Below are 17,002 nucleotides of genomic sequence, written 5' to 3'. Positions count from 1 at the left end.
TGTGAGGGTTCGTTGAGTATTTTGGGTGCTCATCCACCCATCCCACTCCACCCACTTCTGGAGTGGCTGGCACCATGGGTGCCTCAGTTCCGAGAGATGTGACCAGCTCTGAGCCATTGGCATTGTGGTCATCACGTGCCACTGAGCTGTACCACTGGCTTCACTTGTGGAGTAGTCACTCTCATCCCAGACCCAAACAGAGACATGTGGCCCAGCTTATGTCTTGGGAGGGCAGGGGCGGTAATGTGCTTGGAGAGAAATCAACTTTTCTAACATAACACCAGCCTGCCTACTTGGAACCCACTTAGCTATTTGATCTGCATCTGCTGGCGGTGGGGGCCATGAAAGAGCCTGATAGCTGCTCAGCGACAGGCAGACTGTGGCAGGGAGAGCCCTGGGCACGAGCAGCTGTGGGCGCACTGTGTGAGGGACATCCAGAGCATTCTGGACAAGCTGGGAGCACTTGCATTTGTGTAGCCCTTTGCTTGAAAAACCTCTTTGATTCCTCTGCTCTCACTGGTCAGATCTCGTTGGACAACCCTATAAGGTAGATGAGGCAGAATTGATTGCTTCAGACTTAAGAGATGAACAGACCACTGTCCAGAGAGGTCGTGGTTGGGAGTTCCCTGGCGGTCCAGTGGTTAGGACTCGGTGCTTTCACTGCCGAGGGCCGGGGTTCAATCCCTAGTCGGGGAACTAAGATCCCTCACGGATGCCACTAATCCCCCATTTCCCAATTTTCAGTGATATGCACATTTTCATACACACATGCCATCTTGGTTTTTGCAAGACTGGATTCTTGAAGCATGGAGTTGATTAGGTGCCTGGCACTGGCGGTGCCCACCAGATGTTTGGGGCTTTCTTCTGGAAACCAGAGAGGCACTTATTTGGGCCATGTGTTCTGATTCCCGCCCCCTCCTATTCACCAGGTCGGTGGCTCCTAGGCTGAAGGAGCCTATTTCCTTCTCCAAGACGCCATGTCTCATTTGGCCTCTGTGGCAAGACCACACCCAGCAGAGGTGGTTGGCACCCTTGCCCACAGCCATTGCAACCAGAGCCCTTTTCAGGCACTAACATAGTGAGTTGCTAAATCAGGCCTTCTTTGGTCCCTTGAGTAAAGCGCTTGTCATGAAAGGGCTCAGTGTCCTTGCTAGCTGTCAGAGTCCCCTCTGCTGGAAGTCACCCTGACCGGGGTCTTGTTTGGGGTGAGTCTGAGGCTCTGTGGAGCTGTCTGGAAGCTTAGCTCTGCCGTATCCCTCTGGGCTGCAGCAACTCACCAGGCAAGAGGACAGGTCCTCCCAGGGCCCTCTGCTTTCTGTCTCATACCAGAGAGCTGGGGCCTGTTAGAGTGTCAGGGGTCCGGGCATCGGTGGGCCTCCTGTTGCCCCGTGTGCAGCCTCATCTCTTCTATCTCATTTGCTACACACAGGGGTGTCAGATTCCAGGACTTCCAGGCCCTGGGACGGAGTGAGCACGGCTGGTGTGGCTGGATTTGAAATTGCTCTTTGAGTAAAAAGGAATGTTTCTTCATTGCATAAATGGTATATAGCACGAAGGCACAGCCCCTTCCTCACCAGATACTTGCCCCTTTTCTAAGAATAGCCTGGTTTGAGGTTGATGTTGAAGCAGCTGTTTGCAAAGGGAGGGCACTTGGCAGCGAGGGACAGGCCTGCTTGGTGGCTTTGGCAGAGGCGGGGACACTTCTACAAGGGCTGCGTTGTAGGGTCTGGGGTGCATGGGGGCTGGAGGACCCTGTGGGGGATACCTGGGCATCTCTGGGACCAAGGGAAAAGACACTTGGGTCACATGAATGAGGCCAGCGTGGGGCGTCCAGTTGGCTTCCTCTCCTTTGCGTGCAGCTACTTTCTCTGAGTGTGGCCATGAAATGCATTTGATTATTTATGACAGGGCCAAATTTACCTTTGCGTGTAAAAAGGAACAGTAATTAGGTTCAAAGCAACCTTCCTCCAGCCTAGAGGCCTCTGGACCCTGTCTGAGATGGGCAAAACAGCTTTGGTTTAGGCCTAGATTGTACTGGGCTCTGTCATCTCCTGGGGTCTCCAGGCTGGGGGAGCCAACGGCCCAGCATCCCTCTGTTTATCCATTCGTTTGCTCATTTGTTCATTCATTCATTTATTCAACCAGCAAATATTGATTGATACTGACTCTGTGCGAGGGCACATCAGAAAAGGGGGTACAATGGGGAACAGAAAGAGACCCAGCCCCTGCTTTTTGTTGCTTGGACCAGTGGGGAAGACAGGCACTTATCAGAAAATCACATGAAAAATGTATAATTCCAGACTGTTAAAAGGGCTTTGGAGAAAAGGTACATGGTGTTTTGAGAGTGTATTAACAGTGGCCCCCTTCTTGGCCCGCAGAAAGTCAGGTCACGACTCTTCACACTGGTTGACCCTATCGAGTGGGGGGAGTAAACCAAACACAATAGCAAACAAGATGAGAAACAGGACCATAATGATGAACAAGCAGATCACTACCAGGCCCCCCTGGTCCAAGGGGTTCTGCCAGAACTCATCCTTCCAGGCGCGTTTTGTTAGTAGTCTGTCCATGTGAACCTGGAAAAGTGGGGACAGAGGCCCTGAGTGCAGGGGCTTCTCCAAGGCCCTGTCCCAGGTGCTACTCCCTGCCCCCAGCTTCACCCTCTGGTGCGATCTCAGAGAACGGCGGCCACCTCTGCAGCTAGCGGGCATTGAAGGGATGGTCGGGCATTGAAGGGATGGTGGGTCATTGGGCTCGATGCCTCCAGCAAGCAACAAATGAGCTTTCTTCCTCCGTAGAAGCAAAAGCAGGGACTGGCACCAAGAGAGGGGGGGGGGTCCCTTGAGTTCTTCCTGGAGGCTGCCTCTGGCTTCTCCAGTCCTTTCCTGAACAGCCCTGCTGTGAGCAGGACTTTCTCTCCCATCCCTGAGAACCGCTCAGCCAGAATCTAAAAAGCAGCACTACAGACCCTTCCTGGGTTTCCTGCCTCGGTTGCCAAAGATTTGGGAAGCATTTTGAGAGATCAGCACAGGAGCCCAGGAGTGGATGGTCTCAAGCTGAGGCCTCTGTAGGCTTCCTTAGAGGCAGGTGAAAACAGAAGGACTAACTAATCTTGAAACACAGCTGAGATGGGCAGGCTGTGCGTCTGTAGCCAGTTGCAGGGAGTAAAGGCAGAGAAGGAAGGAGCCATTACCTGGGTCTGCTGTTTATACTCCTGTGTCCTAAGAGAGGGTAGGCGGATCAGGGTAATCCTTCAGGCCCCACGCTTTGTGGGGCCTGAGCTGAAGAAGCCGCCAGGTGACCAGAGCTGCACCGTGACTCAGAGAAGCAACTCTTGGGAGGAAAAGGTGGCCGCATTGCTGATTGCCCCTGACCAGACCTGCTTGCTGTCACCAGAGCAAACAAAGGTGGGCTAGGGCCCATTGCCTAGCAACCGCGTTCTCTTTCAGCCTTTCACACTTACCCCCTCCGCCGCGTTCTGCCCTCTTGTGATGCTGTTTTGGGGGGCTGCTCAGGGCGCGTGGGTTGAGGTGTCCTGGCTGAGAGAGGTCAGACTTGGGGTGGGTGGGGGAAGAGACTGGATCCGGGGCCCTTGCCCCAGGCCTCCCGTCCACCTCACCTGTGGCTGGGTCCTGCCCCTCCTCTCAATCCAGATGACCTGTCTACTGAAAGGACCTGCCCAGAGCTCGGGAGGCCCCAGGGCTGGGGCTGCCACGCATGGCCGCTCACTTCCTGTGGCGCCGGGTTGATGATTAACCACAGGTCCAGCTGGCACCTCCTGGAACCAGCATGTGGGTGTTTATCACCATTGAGGCCCCGGGTTCCTGTGGAGGCCCAGCTTCTCCCTTGGTGTTTTTGTGTGCCGCTTAGGCCCGGCCGCAGCTGCTTCGTGTGGGTTCCCACCCCCTGGTGTGATGGGGCAGCTGGGAAGCAGGAGTGGGGCCTGTGCCCCTGCTCGTGGAACTTGGTGGCTGCCATTCCCTCCTTGAAAGACAGGAGTCGAGTGCCCACGGTGGCCAGGAACTGCGCCAGGTGCTGCGTGTCCAGTCGTGAGCGAGAGAGGCAGGCCCTGCCCTCCCAGGGGTTACATTCTAGGGTACCGGTCCTCAACCCTGCCTGTTCCAATCATCTGGGAGCTTTTCTGAACGCCAGTGCCCAGGCCCCACCTGGTAGCACAGAGGTCAGCCTCTGGGCTTGTCAGAGCCCTGTGCTTGGTAAAGCTCGTCGGGTGATTCTCCCTTTTTTTTGTTAATTTAATGTTTTCTTTTTTTTTAAATTTATTTAATTTATTATTTTAATTTTTGGCTGCGTTGGGTCTTCGTTGCTGCACGCGGGCTTTCTCTAGTTGCGGGGAGTGGGAGCTACTCTTCGTTGCGGTGCACGGGCTTCTCGTTGCGGTGGCTTCTCGTTGCGGAGCACGGACTCTAGGCACGCAGGCATCAACAGTTGTGGCTCGCAGGCTCTAGAGCTCAGGCTCAGTAGTTGTGGCACGTGGGCTTAGTTGCTCCGCGGCATGTGGGATCTTCCTGGACCAGGGCTCAAACATGTGTCCCCGGCATTGGCAGGCGGATTCTTAACCACTGCGGCACCAGGGAAGCCATCATCGTGTGATTCTGACATGCAGCCGGGGCTGGAGGAGATGATGGGCAAGTTCCGTGAAGTCCTTCTTAACTCTCCTGGCTTAATTGACCTTGGCTTACCTGCCGCTTTGCATTTCCTTCTGTAAAACACTCTGACTAATGCCCTTGGCCTGCCGAATGCTCAGAGCCAGCAGGCTGGTCTCAGCACACCCTCGGACTTCTGCTCCATTAGCTTAGTAGGATGCTTATTAAGCGTCAGCTGCTTGTTCCCAAACCTGTTTTGTGGCAGTTGTACTTGTTATTGTAATTACATAATTGCACTTAACATTACATAAAAGTGAAGTAGTGATAAAAGCTGAAACCCCAGTTTTACAACTGGGGAACAGGCACAGAGAGGTTAAGTAACTTACCCAAGGTCACACAGCTAAGAAGTTACTGCTTTGGGGTTTGGACCCAGCTGTTCCTGTCAAAAATAGATGTGGACGAGACAACTGTAAACATATCCTAAAAATGCAGAAGTATTTCACACTCAGGTTTCCTTGCAGATGTCTTCAAGTTCTTATTCCGCCTTAAAGAAATCAAAATTAGCAAACAGACAATTCAGGAACTCTGGTCAGCAAACCCACACTAGGAGAAGAGACCTCGGCCCTGCATCAAAAAGATTGGCCAAGGAATGTGCATCTGTATGTTTCCATTTCAAATGAGAGGTGTAGAGAACGTATGTCTCGGGTACACAAACGTTGCTTTAATTGACTTTTTCAATTAACTGCTGGCCCTGATCGGAAAATTCTTCTGAAATGATCACCACAAAGGGAATGATGTGATGGGAAGAGGTGGAGAATGCTGGTGGTGCCCATGGCATAGCCTGGCCCGGGGCCTGAGGGGACTCCCCCGGGAGGAGCGATGTTGAAGTTGAGATGGGAAGCCGACGTAAGAGTTAGAATGAGGAGACAGTGTTCCAGGGTAGGCAGCCGGTTCCCAAGGAGAGCGAGGAGACTTTTCCTAAGGACAAAATTAATTTGTCTTCAGTTTTATTATTTTTTTTAACTTTTATTTTTTAAATTATTATTTTGTTATTGCTGCGCGGCTTGAGGGATCTCAGTTCCCTGACCAGGGATTGAACCCGGGCCACGGCAGTGGAAGCCCAGAATCCTAACCACTAGGCCACCAGGGAACTCCCTGTCCTCAGTTTTTTATGGTCTGCAATTTGTTATTACCCACAAGCAAATATGTCGTCTTGAAGATTGTTATCTGTAGATTGCTTTCAAATGTTAATGTTTGGGAAAACAGGAGAAAACTGTTTTGTCTGCTCTGCCAAGTTTTGCTAATAAGATTCTTGCACCGGTGGCTTTACTGTAGATTCTAATAAGGCGTAACATATGGACAGTAAACTGCACAGATCTGAAGTGTATAGTGAAACCCTTGTGAGGGACCGAGAGACCACAGTCGTGGTCAGTGGTGGAGCAGAGGCCACGGGCGGGGAAGGCGTGACGAGGCCGGGGAGATCAGCGCCGAGACCGGCTGGGACGCTGCGGCAGGGACCTCAGGCAGACGCTGCTGGCGGCTTGGTCCAGGGTGGCATGGCGGTGGGAACAGAGAGGTGTGGCAGCCAGAGTCAGCCAGATGTTCTCTGGGGCTCAGACGGCCTGATGGCCACCCCTTCCATGGTCACCACCTGCCTTGCTGTACCTGTTTATTCTTTGCCATGATGGGGGAATTGCTGCCTCCTGTCGATGCCCATCTTCCCCAGAGGACCAGCCAGAGTACGTCAGGCTGCTCTTGCGCTGGAGCAGATCTGGTTGGTTGAGCCGAGTGGGATCGGAGCCTGCCTGGGACCTGGCGTGACAGCTTCAGGGGAGCCCTTGGTGGTGGGTCTCAGCGTGCCCCCGTAAGCCCTCCAAGGGGAGGGACAGAATCTTATTTGGAGTCAGCAGTTAAGTACTGCCTGGCCTGGAGGAGGAAAATGCGAATGAACCTCCTGTCAACCTGTCGGTGCCCAGGTCTGCCGACTTCTTGGCAGCTGGACCAGGGAGCCTGAATCTTTTCTAGAAAAGAGGCTCAGCCTCACCCACAGTGAGGAAGGATGTTCTTGATGCTGATGTAACTCACTTAAGGAAAAGTCACACGAGGATCTGGCTGCTGCACCGTTGGAGCGTCTCCTGAACGGAGGGCTTCCTGGGGACCCTCCAGCTGTTGGCGCTGGGACTGGAAAGGGCGGGGCTTCACATCCTCCCACCCTCCCTCTGTTTTTCTTCTGGGAGGGAGGGCCCCAGAGTTTGGGGTGTGGCTGTTTGGGATCTAGGGTTGGTATTGTAGGTGGTGGATAATGGAGTGAGAGCCTTATCAATACTACAGCTGGAGGCCTAGGGCACCGGGTGTGGTGAGCAGGGGCTCTGGAGCCAGGTGGGGGGGGCGCCCAGAGGCTGGCTCTGCCACTTTTCAGCTGGTCAAATTTAGGGAAGTTACCTATTTCCTCATCTTTAAAATGGGGATAATAATGGTACATTTGGCATTGAGGTTGTCGTGATGACTAAATGAATTTATCTGCATCAAAATGCTTAAGGCACTGCCTGAGCGGGGATGAGTCCTCAGTGAATTTTAGCTATCTTCATCCTCACCATTGTTGCAAGTATTATTATGGTTATCATTATTTTTACGAGTCCCATTCTTTTGTGGTGTGGTGGGGGTGGTAGAGAGTACAGACAGATTCTTGAATTTCTTTTATTTTCTATGGAAGCACTCCTCTCTGGGTCTTTAACCCAAACCAAACCCATCAGAGAAGTCCCTGGACACCAGGAAGTGAAACCAACCAGAGAGAGCTTCTCCTGCCTGCCTGCCTGTCAGCTGGAGATGGTGGGGCCGCAGAGGAGTGGCAGGGGCTGGCATCCCCTCTCCACTCCCTGTTTTCTGAGTAGATGGGGCTCTGCCTCAAGGCAGGCAGAGCATGGGCTGCACAGGCCAAGATGACAGAGGAGTACAAAAAACGCAGACTTCTTTATGGCCCCGGCGGACCAGGGTTGTGTGTGTGTGTCGCGGGGGGTGGGGGGGGTGGGGAGGCGGGGTACCGCGTGAGCCTCTACCTCCCCTGCCCTCGTTCCTGGCTTTGTAGCTCTACCTGGAAAGTTCTGTGGGAGAGGAAGTAAACTGAAGGGAAAGAGGCCAGGCAGTGTTGCATGTCAGCAGGCCCAGTCCTTAAACGAGTCCACATTGCTCTGGCTCGGCCCCCTGTTTAGAGGGGCAGATAACGATGCTTCATATCAGTCTTAGCATATGCCCAGCACTGTGCCAAGGTCATCTGGGTTTATCCCAGGAGGTGGGGACCAGGATTAGCCCCATTTCACAGGGGAGGAAACATGGCTTGGAGAGGCTGAGTCACTGACCTCCGTTTCGTAGCTGGCAGGGGTGGGAGGGCGAGGATTTGAACGCAGACAGTCTGGCACACGTTGGGGAAAGGACGGAGCGGTCAGGATGCAGGTTATGGACAATAGTAGGGGCCTCACCTCTCTTACCGCAGAAGTTTGGGAAGACCCAGTGGCCTGAGCCTGGTAGGACGGGGTGTGCCGGCTACGGTTAATGGCAATGGTGGCATTCCTGAGCCCGGCACCTGCCTGGGGCAGACGCAGCCTCCACCACTGCCAAGCAGGCGTCTGGGAGGGCGGAGCTTGTTAGCAGCTGGTGCTGGGCAGGAAAGGCGCCGCAGCCCTCCCCTGGTTCCGCAGCCTTCCCTCTCGCGTGGCATTCCTGCCTGCGTGTTTTTCCAGCTTCCGAGAGCACAGGGAGAGCAGAGGCCTGGAAGGGACGGTCACTGGCCATGTCCCTGGAATTCTGGCACGCTGCCCACCTGATGCACATAACCGAGCCCAGGGAGTCTGGCACCACAGAAACACATAACCAGAAAGCTTTTACTGGGAAAGAAACAGGCAAATACTGGAATGGAACACAGACATGTCCGCGCTCTGGGGGGAGCTCGGGACTTAGGAGCTACTGTGCAAAGCCCCTCTCCGATTGGCCTGCTCCTCTTTGGCGTGGGAGCCTTGAGGCCAGCTCCCCACACGTGCGGGCTGTTCTCCAGGTGTGGGGACCCCACTTCTGTGTTTTGTTGGAAAGCGCAGGTAGGCGCAGAACCCCCGGTGGTTTTCTGTCTTAGAAACAGTCGACGACTCCTCGGCCCCCATGTGTGCACTGTCAGGTGAGAGTTTTGTGGCCCGAACAGCCCGTATTTCCTTGATGAGGCCCCAGCTCTCAGTCAGTGTCTGGGTTCCTGGGCTAGGCCAGGGCCGGGGCGGTGGATCTTTGTCTTGAGGGGTGAGGGCTGCAGGGCCAGGCTGACTCCCTGGGTCATGGCTTTGGCGGTCTCCTCTCCGGCTCCTCGTCGGCCGTCGCCCTGGCCCTCACAGTGGGGTGGTGGGTCCCACCGCGGCCCTCCTGCCTCCCCGCTTAGGGCAGCAGCAGTAGCCGACGGCCGTCAGCAGCAGCAGCAGCACGATGGCTGGGGGGTTGGGGGAGAGAGCAGAGCGCTCCGGGAGCTCAGAGGCGAGGAGGAAAAGGACGCCCACCACACTTCCAAAGAGGCCCCTCTGGGGGCCTAGAGGACCTTCACCGAAGCCCTGGCTTAGTGGTCAGAAATACCCGAGAGTCTGGGAAGAGGTGTGACTGTCCCCATGCCGGCCCCCAGAGCTTTGCTCCCTCCATCTGTGGGTTGGGGTGCCGGAGGCACCTCTGGGCCCTGGTGCCCAGCGCTCCCGTTTCCTAGAGCAGCATGTCAGGATTAGGGGGGACCCCCTGGCTCCCCCCAGGGGACATCTGCTTCTCCTCCTCTGTCTGGGGGACCACCCAGCCACCTCTGCCAGCCCCGTGGTGGGTACCATGGTCTCGTCTCTCCTGGATGCCAGGAAGAGCCGTGGGCGCCGAGGAGACTCTGGGAGCGCCGGCTTACCTGTGAAAATGACAAGGACCGAGAAGGCCACGATCTCCACGGGCTCGGCCTGGGGCAGCCTCTGCAGCTTGCGCAGCAGCCTCTCCCCTACGGAGCGCATCTCCAGCGCAAGGTTGGAGGCTGCCATGCTGTGTCGTGTCCCTGCTGGGTTTCCTCCTGAGCTGCAGAGCAGGGAGAGGACCTGGTGTCCCCACGGAGCTGCCTCCAGAGAATCTGCCCTCTCACCCACCCCAGCCCGCAGAACGAGTTTGTCAGGTCTCACCCCTCACAGGCCTGGTGGCTCACAGCTCACGAGGGAGGCAGGGAGCTGGCAGGGCCCCTTGCTCAGCGCTCCGCTGTGGCCCTCAGCCCCCACCTAGCTGGCACTGCCCAGGCGAGGGAAGCTGGGGATGACAGTGAGCCTGAGGCCCTGCCGGAGGAGGGGTCTGCCAGCCGGCCAAGGTCAGCCGCGGTTGCTGACCGTGAAGGGACTGCACGCTCCTTTGTCTTAGACACCACTCCTAGGTGTTGCCAGGGTGCCTCGGATGGGCATGGCTCCCCTGGCGGCCCCTGATGCCTCCCTGGTGGGGAGACAGGGCTCCAGAATGCCAGCCTGGCACTCTTGCTTTTCATCGTATGTGGGGACAGAAGGGTCGGCTTCCTCCGAGAGCAGGCTCATGGGGGCTTCTGGTCAGGGTCGGCCGTAGTTGAGAGCTGACTGGGGGCAGTGGTCTGAGCCCCCCTGGGGCCCCCCGCCTCTCCCACCAGCCCCATTTCTTTACTCATACGGTGTCTTCCTGTGAGAAGGTGGAGGTGACACTGTGTCCTTCTAGTTGTCCCCAAGGGGTCCTCTCTCAGGATGGGACCAGAAGTCCCGGGGGGGTTTAGCCTCCTTCTCTTGCTGGCTTGGACCTGCCTCTCTGGCTGACCAAGAGAGTCCCCTCTGCTCCCCCCTGCCCCCAACACCCCCTGCCCCACGGCCCCACGGCCCCAGGTGAGGGGCAACAGACTCCAGGCCCCAGGACCGAGAGCCTCCTCCTGTCGGTTGTGCCCAGGGGGCCGAAGGTGAAGATCCAGGCCGAGTCAGTGAGTCGGGACACGTTGTGCCACAGACCTTCTTTCCCCTGCCGCCTCCCCGGTGGGCACGAGGGAGCCAGCACCTCTTCAGAGAGGGATCAGGGACAGCCTGCGCCAACCCAGAATCAGCCTGTTCCCCGAGGCAGCTCTTAGCCAGGGCAGGGCTGCAGGCGGCCAGGGGCCTGAGCCAGACTGTAAGCTCTCATTACTGCTGCCTCGTCCCTCAGCCAGGCACGTTCTCCCCCAGGTGGTTGCGGTCTGTGAGGCCGGTCACTGCTGGCGCTGCTCCCACAGCGTAGCGTCCTTAGAGCCGCCTTGAAGGGCATCTGCTCGAGTCCTCTGCGCCGCACTTGGCTCCCTGCCCTCCCTCTGCCATTCGGCCTTTGCTCGAGTGGGGAGCCCCCCTGCGGCCCAGCCCCGCCCATTCCTTCTTGGGCAGCTCTGATCATTAGAAGATGGGACCTCCCGGTGACCTCGTCAGTCCCACCTGTGGTCACTCAGGCCAGTTCCACCCCCTTCCACCTCACGGTCCTCCAGGGCCTGGACGGCCGGCACAGGTTCCTCCTGCATCTCCTTCCCCACAGGATAACTGCCCTCATCTGGTCAGGTGGCCCCCCCCCACAGAATAGCATTCGAATCATCCTGGGTTTGAATACTGCCAGCCTTCTTCCTGCTTTTGTGACACGGAGTGGCTCCGTCTCTCTGAGTCTGTTCCTCTCCTCGTTTTCCGTGAAGATGAGGTGCCCATCTCTCGAGGCTGTCGGGAGGGTTGAGCACAGGGCCGGGCTCTAGGAGTGCCCAGCCCATGTGATTCCCCTCTGGGCGGGGTCCGGCCAGCGCAGCAGAGGCCAGGCGGCCTTTGGGGGTAGTCACACCCCCCCACACGCTGTCAGTGACCTTCCTTCAACACCTTTGGGGAGTTTCGTCTGTGTCCTTCATGCCCGGGATGTTTGTGGTGTGTGAGGTGAAGGAGAGTGGTGGGGGGCCGGCTGGAGATGGGGGGGCTATGTTTTAAGTGATGATGGAGGGTAGCAGGCAGGTGATGTCTCTTGTCAAAGGGGGAGGATCCTGGAATTAGGGCCTCCCAGCTTCTCCCATGCCCCACCCCAGGGTCTGCACGTTGCTACAAACGAGATCAGGATCCCAGTTTTCCAATGTACTAGGAGGCACAGAATTCTAGAATGCCATGGGTCATCCACTCCTGCCTCCTTTCTTCTGCATATGGGGACACTGAGACCGGAGAGAGGAAGGGACTTCGTGGTCACACTGCGGGAGTGGGGCCTGGCAGCGCTGCCCCCGCCATCCCTCTGTGGGCACCTGTCTCGGGCAGCCTGCTCTTTGACGGGCAAGATAAGCCAGCCCAGGAGCAGCCCACAGAGGGCCTGGCCCGTGCGATGGGCTCAGCACGGGGACCAGGGCTCTGCGTGATCAGCCCCACCCCACACTCGGGAGTCTGGAACACAGCTTTCATCACTCACCGGGCCACACTTGCTCTTTGAGAACCTCCTGTGACTTGTCACCAAAGGGCCAGATCTTGCGAGTCTTTCTGTCTCAGGCTCATGAACTCCTTCCCGAGCATGAGACCCCTCTCCTCAGGTCACACTGAACAGACCTCCTCCCACTGACCAGTGGAGCAGGTGTGCACAGGAAGGTGGTCCCCTCCCTTGGTCTGGCGCCTCCGGGCATCTCGCTCTCCGGGTTTCCAGGAGGACGGGAGCCCGCCCGCTGGTCCCATTCCTGGAGGAGGGACCGGTGGGCCGACCGAAGCCCAGGGGGAGCTTGCCCGGGGCTCGGGAGCTGGGCTGCTTTCCCCTCCCCTCTTCGGCTACTTGGCCTGGCTTTTTCAGCCTGATTGGCCCAGGGCCTGCACTGCCTAATGTAGCCATCAGAGACACTCCTTCACTTCACAGAGGCGGAGGCGAGCGGGTGGGCGGGGGGCTTTTTCACCTGTGCCCCCCACGCCCAAAGACCCGGGAGGGATTGCAGAGGGGGCGCCTCCGCTTGTGAGTGAGAGGTTGCGTGGAGACCCTGGTCAGTCGGGGCGTGATCTCCAGAGCAGGGAGGGGGAAGGTGGGGCCGGGCTGAACTGCTGTGCCGGAAAGGCGGGGCCTGTTGATCCGAAGCTTCGCCTTTAAAGTCAGCTGTCCTCCAGGGGTTAGGAAGTCAGAAAGCTGCAGACTCACGCCCAGGGGACCCGGGCCCCACTCTGGGAAGAGTGTCGGTCCACACCAGCGGGCCACGGACGTGGACACCCAGGGCCTCTGGGGACTTGGATTGGCCCCAGGGCTGCTCACTGCATCCCGTCTGCAGGAGTGGGGCTGCTGGACACGGCTGTTCTGCCCCAAAGGCTGAAGCCCCCTTTGCTTTTCAGTTGCTGTTTTATCATTTCCAGCTTGGCCTTGAGCAGAGGAGCCTTAGTGGGGGCCGTGGAGGGCTGGAGGGGCCTGTTCTCCTAAGAGGGCGGAGGCACATTCCAGCAGGTCCCAGGCGGGCTTTCCAGCACGCTATTTAAAGCGAGGCCAAGGGGTGCCTGACGCCTGGTGCCCGATATAACCAGCCGTCGTCAGGTGACCGTGAGGCCTGTGCCCCAGCTGTTGCGTTGTAGGGAGCCCTGAGTGTTCCCAGCTGTGGCCCAGGGAGGGTGGGCGTCCTGGGGCTGGCTGCCTCTTGTCCTCTTACCCTTCCCAGGTTTGGAGAGCGGAGGGCAGGGAAGCCCAGTGGGGCTACTGGTAATTCTCTATATTTTCCCAGTCTTTCTATCTTAGCTCCACCACACTCCTTCCCAAACTGTACTTTCTGCCTGTGAATGAGGATCTCCCCCAACCCCACGCTCGGTAGCGCCTCGGTTAGAAGCAGCCAGAGCAAGTGGTGGCTTCCCCTGGCCCGGCTGCCTGCACGGCCCTTCTCGGCACCTTCGGAGGGTGCTCCCCGGCTGGAGTGGCAGCCAGTGGCGGGGGAAGGTGAGCCAGGCTGAAGGGAAGGCTGGCAGAGCTGGAGGGACTAGAAAACATGCCTTTGTGTGGCATCTCCTGGCACGGAGAACCTTGCAACAGAGCAGGCAGGCCTCCTGCAGGCCGGACAACTGCCACTTGGTACTGAAGTGTCCCTGTTTCCTCTTTGCAGAACTGACACTCCAACTCCAGACGCAGCTGCGTGGGGAGAGCCCAGGCAGCGGATGTGTGCTGTCTGATAAGGGTGTGTTGATGGCTCAGGGCCCAAGGGCTTCTTGCCCTGCCCTGTTATTTTGTCAAGGTGGGTTTCAGCCACCCCTGCCCCCTGGGCAACGTCTTGTTCGAGAAAGAACTAGAATGAGGCATAACTGAAGGTTGGGGGAGTCTTGCGGGGTCCGGTGGCCTAACCAGCAAGGCAGAGATGCCCACTGTGCGCTGCGCTTTCTGCCTTGGCCCCGCCTTCCAGTGGGGTCCAATGACACTTGAACCCTCAGCAGCCCCGGCTTCCCCAGCCCCGTAGCTTTTCCAGGACAGGAGGAGACACTTCCTGCTGCTGCTGATTCCTCCTGCAGCCCCAGAGGCTGGGCATCACCCTTCTGTCCCCGCACAGGGATTGTGTTCGGGGGCCCCCATCCACCTGTGTCCTCTGGATCTAGCGACTCTGATCCCTGCCTGCCGGTCTGGGCCGTCTTACAGATAAGAGCCAGCAGGGGCAGCCATGGGCTCATCACTGCCTTCCTCCCTCACCCGGCGTCTGTCCCCTCTCTGTGCCATCACTGCTCATCGCTGCCGGGCTTTTAGTCTCCCCAGCCACCAACCCAGGCCAAATCCCACAGCCTCTGCCGAGCCAAGAACACGTCGACTGATCCCTGGTTTCCACTTTAACCTGGGTGGCTGTTTTTCTAAGTAGATACTAGCTTGTTCGCTTTGGGGAAAACATCTGGGGGGCTGGGGAAGGGGACTGTAACGCTGGCGTGAGGACAGGGAGGCAGGAGGGGTAGGCAGCCAGCCTCGACTCTCGGGGCCCTGCCCAAGAGAGCTGATCTCAGTGCCGCCCGAGAACCACCAGCGTTCTGATGGCGGCAGAGGGCCAAGTATGGGGCGGGGCAGTCCCTTCCCAAGCCTCACTTCCACCATTGTCGCCTTCCCACCCCACCCTGGGTTTAGGGCCCTCATGCTTCTGGCGTGGCATTCAGGGAGATTTGGGGGTTCCTGGGGATCTCTGTGGGCCCAGGAAGGAGCACCTGGGCCTAGCTCCGAGCTGAGAACACCAAGCCCCGCATAAGAGGTGGCAGCTGCTGCTCTTGTCCAGAACACAATGGGCAGAGAGCTGCCACAGGTTCGCATCATGGGAGGTGCGAGGTGGCCGGGCAGCCCCTGCCCTGAGCCTCCTTGCCTGGGAGAAAGCAGGGACTTGATCCCCAGAGAAAGGGAGGCTCAGTGGGCAGGCGATGGTTCTCCCCTAGGCCAGGCCAGCCAAATCCCTCGTTTAAGCCCCCTGAATAGGAAAAGCTTAAACTAACTTGCCGAGTAAGCAGGCACTCCAGGCCCCTCTGCCTGCTCAGCAAGCCAGCAGAGGGCTGCAGCCTCGGCCTGTGCCCCGTGCGGGGTCCCAGCAAGAGAAGGGAGAGCCCGAGTTTGAAAGGGAGGCTCTCCAGAGACTACGACCAAGCGTGTCCCCCAGGACCCTCCTCTCCGTGCTCGTGGTAGATTGTGGCCCTCCACCCTTGAGACAGGGGACCCTGGCGGCTCCTTTTCCTTCGTCCCCGCCTCATCTGTGAGCGGAGCCACTCACCTGGGAGCTCAGGTGCTGGGGTTGGGGGGCAACCGCAGGTGCTGGGGAGCCCAGCAGCCTCCGCGTGCCTCTCCTCCGGCCTCCCCTCCAGCTGGGCTCACACCTCTTCCTTCCTTTGCGGACGCCTCTTTCCTGACCCGCGGCTGCTCCCTGGGTGCCTCTGCTCAGCGCAGCGGAGCTCCTGGCTGCTGACAGCCAGCTGCTGTCTCGGCCTTAGCTTTTTTGTTGTTGGTCGTCCTGGAGATTCAAGTGTCACATTACACGGGGCGGCTGAAGTAAGGAGCCAGTGCCACCGCTGCCCCGCAGGCGAGGGAATCCCTGCTGGGAACTGGGCCTGCGGCTGCAGACTCCTGTGCCTACTCCCTGCCCCGAAGGTCTGCACGGCCCTCCTCTGTTCCTCCTCCTCTTCCTTTCCTCCCCCCTGGCGGGTGTGGGCTGGGCCTGGGCTGTGAGCTGATGAAAGAGGAGGTCGGCTCTCACATTCCCTGGCAAAGATGACCCCCTGGGAGGTTCCACCTGAGCGGTGGAGTCGGGCGGGGAGGGAGCGAGGGAGGGGGCCTGCACCTCTCCCAGTTCTTTGCCTCCTGCCCCACCCTCAGGAGGGCCTTTGGGCCCATGTCCCTCAACCCCCAACCTGTCCCTCAGGCGACTCCCTGGCGGGTTCCTCTCTGTTTTCTCCTGGGAAAGAAAGTAAACAGTGGGGGAGCTGCTGGACCACCCAAGCAGTCAGCCCTCTGGGGAGGCATCTTGGGGAAGAACTTGGGAGTCCCGAGTGACTTGGGAGTGGCCTGGCCTTAGCCTGTTCCTCGGGGGCGGCCCCGGGAGGAGGAGAGAGGACACTGCTGATCTTGTTCTTGCCAGAGTGTCGGCTGGGGCTGTCTCCACACTCCCGGCCCGACTGTCAGGGACGGGCTCCAGAGCCCAGGGGCTGGCTGGTTTGACATTTGACTGGTCGTGCCACCCCAGCAGACCAGGCTGTGTCCGGAGCAGGACAGGAGCCGACCCCAGCCCGCATCTGCGAGCTGTCAATGGAGCCCTTTGAGTGTGAGCACAAAACGCCAGTGAGTCGGGGCTTGGGGGAGGGTGGGGGGAAGGAAGCCAGCCTTGTGGCCACACCACTTGGATGCCAGAGCCTCCCAGAGGCCGGACAGGCAGCCACTGTGCAGTCGCACGGGCTTGAGCCATGGAATGAGTTACACATCGGTTTTTGGGTGCGGCAGGAATAGCGCCCTCTGGTGGCCGCCATGCCCTCCTTGCCGGCTCCAGCCGTTCTCTCCTCAGCTAAACAAGGCAGCCAGCCCGCGCTTCCTGGGGGCTGTGTCACAATCTGTTGTCATTCCTGGAGCCTGCCCCTCGGGGTCTTGGCTCCTCAGAGTGTTTCTTGCAGCCCCAGGCAGTGCTCACGTTGAGAGGTGTTCTGGTTAGAGCAGTGACGCCCGCTCTTCTTGTCTTTGGGATGTGGTGACTAGACAGCCCTACCTCTGCTCCGGCATCTCCTCTCGGGCTCCCCCAGCCCGTGCCACATTCCTGCTGCAGGAATGGCTGTTTGTAACAGCCCTGATAGAACTGTGGCCCCCCAGGCCTCTGCATCTGCCCCAGTGACCGACTGTGCCCCCAGCCCGGGGGGGGGGTTCATTCTTCCAGCCTGGAAGGTACGACGAGGAAGACTCCGGCCACGGCTGCGTCT

At 58.4% G+C, this 17,002-nt stretch overlaps 3 protein-coding genes across 4 annotated transcripts in view; 1 reads left to right on the top strand and 2 right to left on the bottom strand.

The window, feature by feature from the left end:
* The window catches only part of RECQL5 (RecQ like helicase 5), a 37,443-nt gene that overhangs the window by 15,094 nt on the left and 5,347 nt on the right, over positions 1-17,002 (top strand). The window lies entirely within an intron of this gene.
* SMIM6 (small integral membrane protein 6) lies at positions 2,115-3,689 on the bottom strand. Of its 2 annotated transcripts, none has more exons than XM_068530848.1 (3): positions 3,617-3,689; positions 3,461-3,536; positions 2,115-2,573 (listed from the first exon to the last, which is right to left on the bottom strand). In XM_068530848.1, exon 3 carries the CDS (start codon positions 2,565-2,567, stop codon positions 2,388-2,390), a length of 180 nt encoding a protein of 59 aa, XP_068386949.1. In that variant the 5' UTR covers positions 2,568-2,573; positions 3,461-3,536; positions 3,617-3,689; the 3' UTR covers positions 2,115-2,387. The 2 variants fall into 2 exon arrangements, with proteins under 2 accessions (XP_068386949.1, XP_068386950.1); XM_068530849.1 differs by having other exon boundaries at positions 3,461-3,532; positions 3,617-3,660.
* Positions 8,489-15,664, bottom strand: SMIM5 (small integral membrane protein 5). Its single transcript, XM_068531090.1, has 3 exons — positions 15,316-15,664; positions 9,514-9,674; positions 8,489-9,066 (listed from the first exon to the last, which is right to left on the bottom strand). Exons 2-3 carry the CDS (start codon positions 9,638-9,640, stop codon positions 8,969-8,971), a joined length of 225 nt encoding a protein of 74 aa, XP_068387191.1. The 5' UTR covers positions 9,641-9,674; positions 15,316-15,664; the 3' UTR covers positions 8,489-8,968.

The sequence above is a fragment of the Eschrichtius robustus genome, chromosome 20 (assembly GCF_028021215.1).
Source record: "Eschrichtius robustus isolate mEscRob2 chromosome 20, mEscRob2.pri, whole genome shotgun sequence".
Lineage (NCBI taxonomy): Eukaryota > Metazoa > Chordata > Mammalia > Artiodactyla > Eschrichtiidae > Eschrichtius > Eschrichtius robustus.
This window is presented reverse-complemented; position numbering and strand designations above follow the sequence as displayed.

Excerpts from the sequence above, each read along its gene's own strand:
- SMIM5 (XM_068531090.1), bottom strand. The coding sequence starts at position 9,640 with ATGGCAGCCTCCAACCTTGCGCTGGAGATGCGCTCCGTAGGGGAGAGG. Across the intron at positions 9,067-9,513 it reads GGTCCTTGTCATTTTCACAG|CCATCGTGCTGCTGCTGCTG; the intron begins GTAAGCCGGCGC and ends CCAACCCCCCAG.
- SMIM6 (XM_068530848.1), bottom strand. The coding sequence starts at position 2,567 with ATGGACAGACTACTAACAAAACGCGCCTGGAAGGATGAGTTCTGGCAG.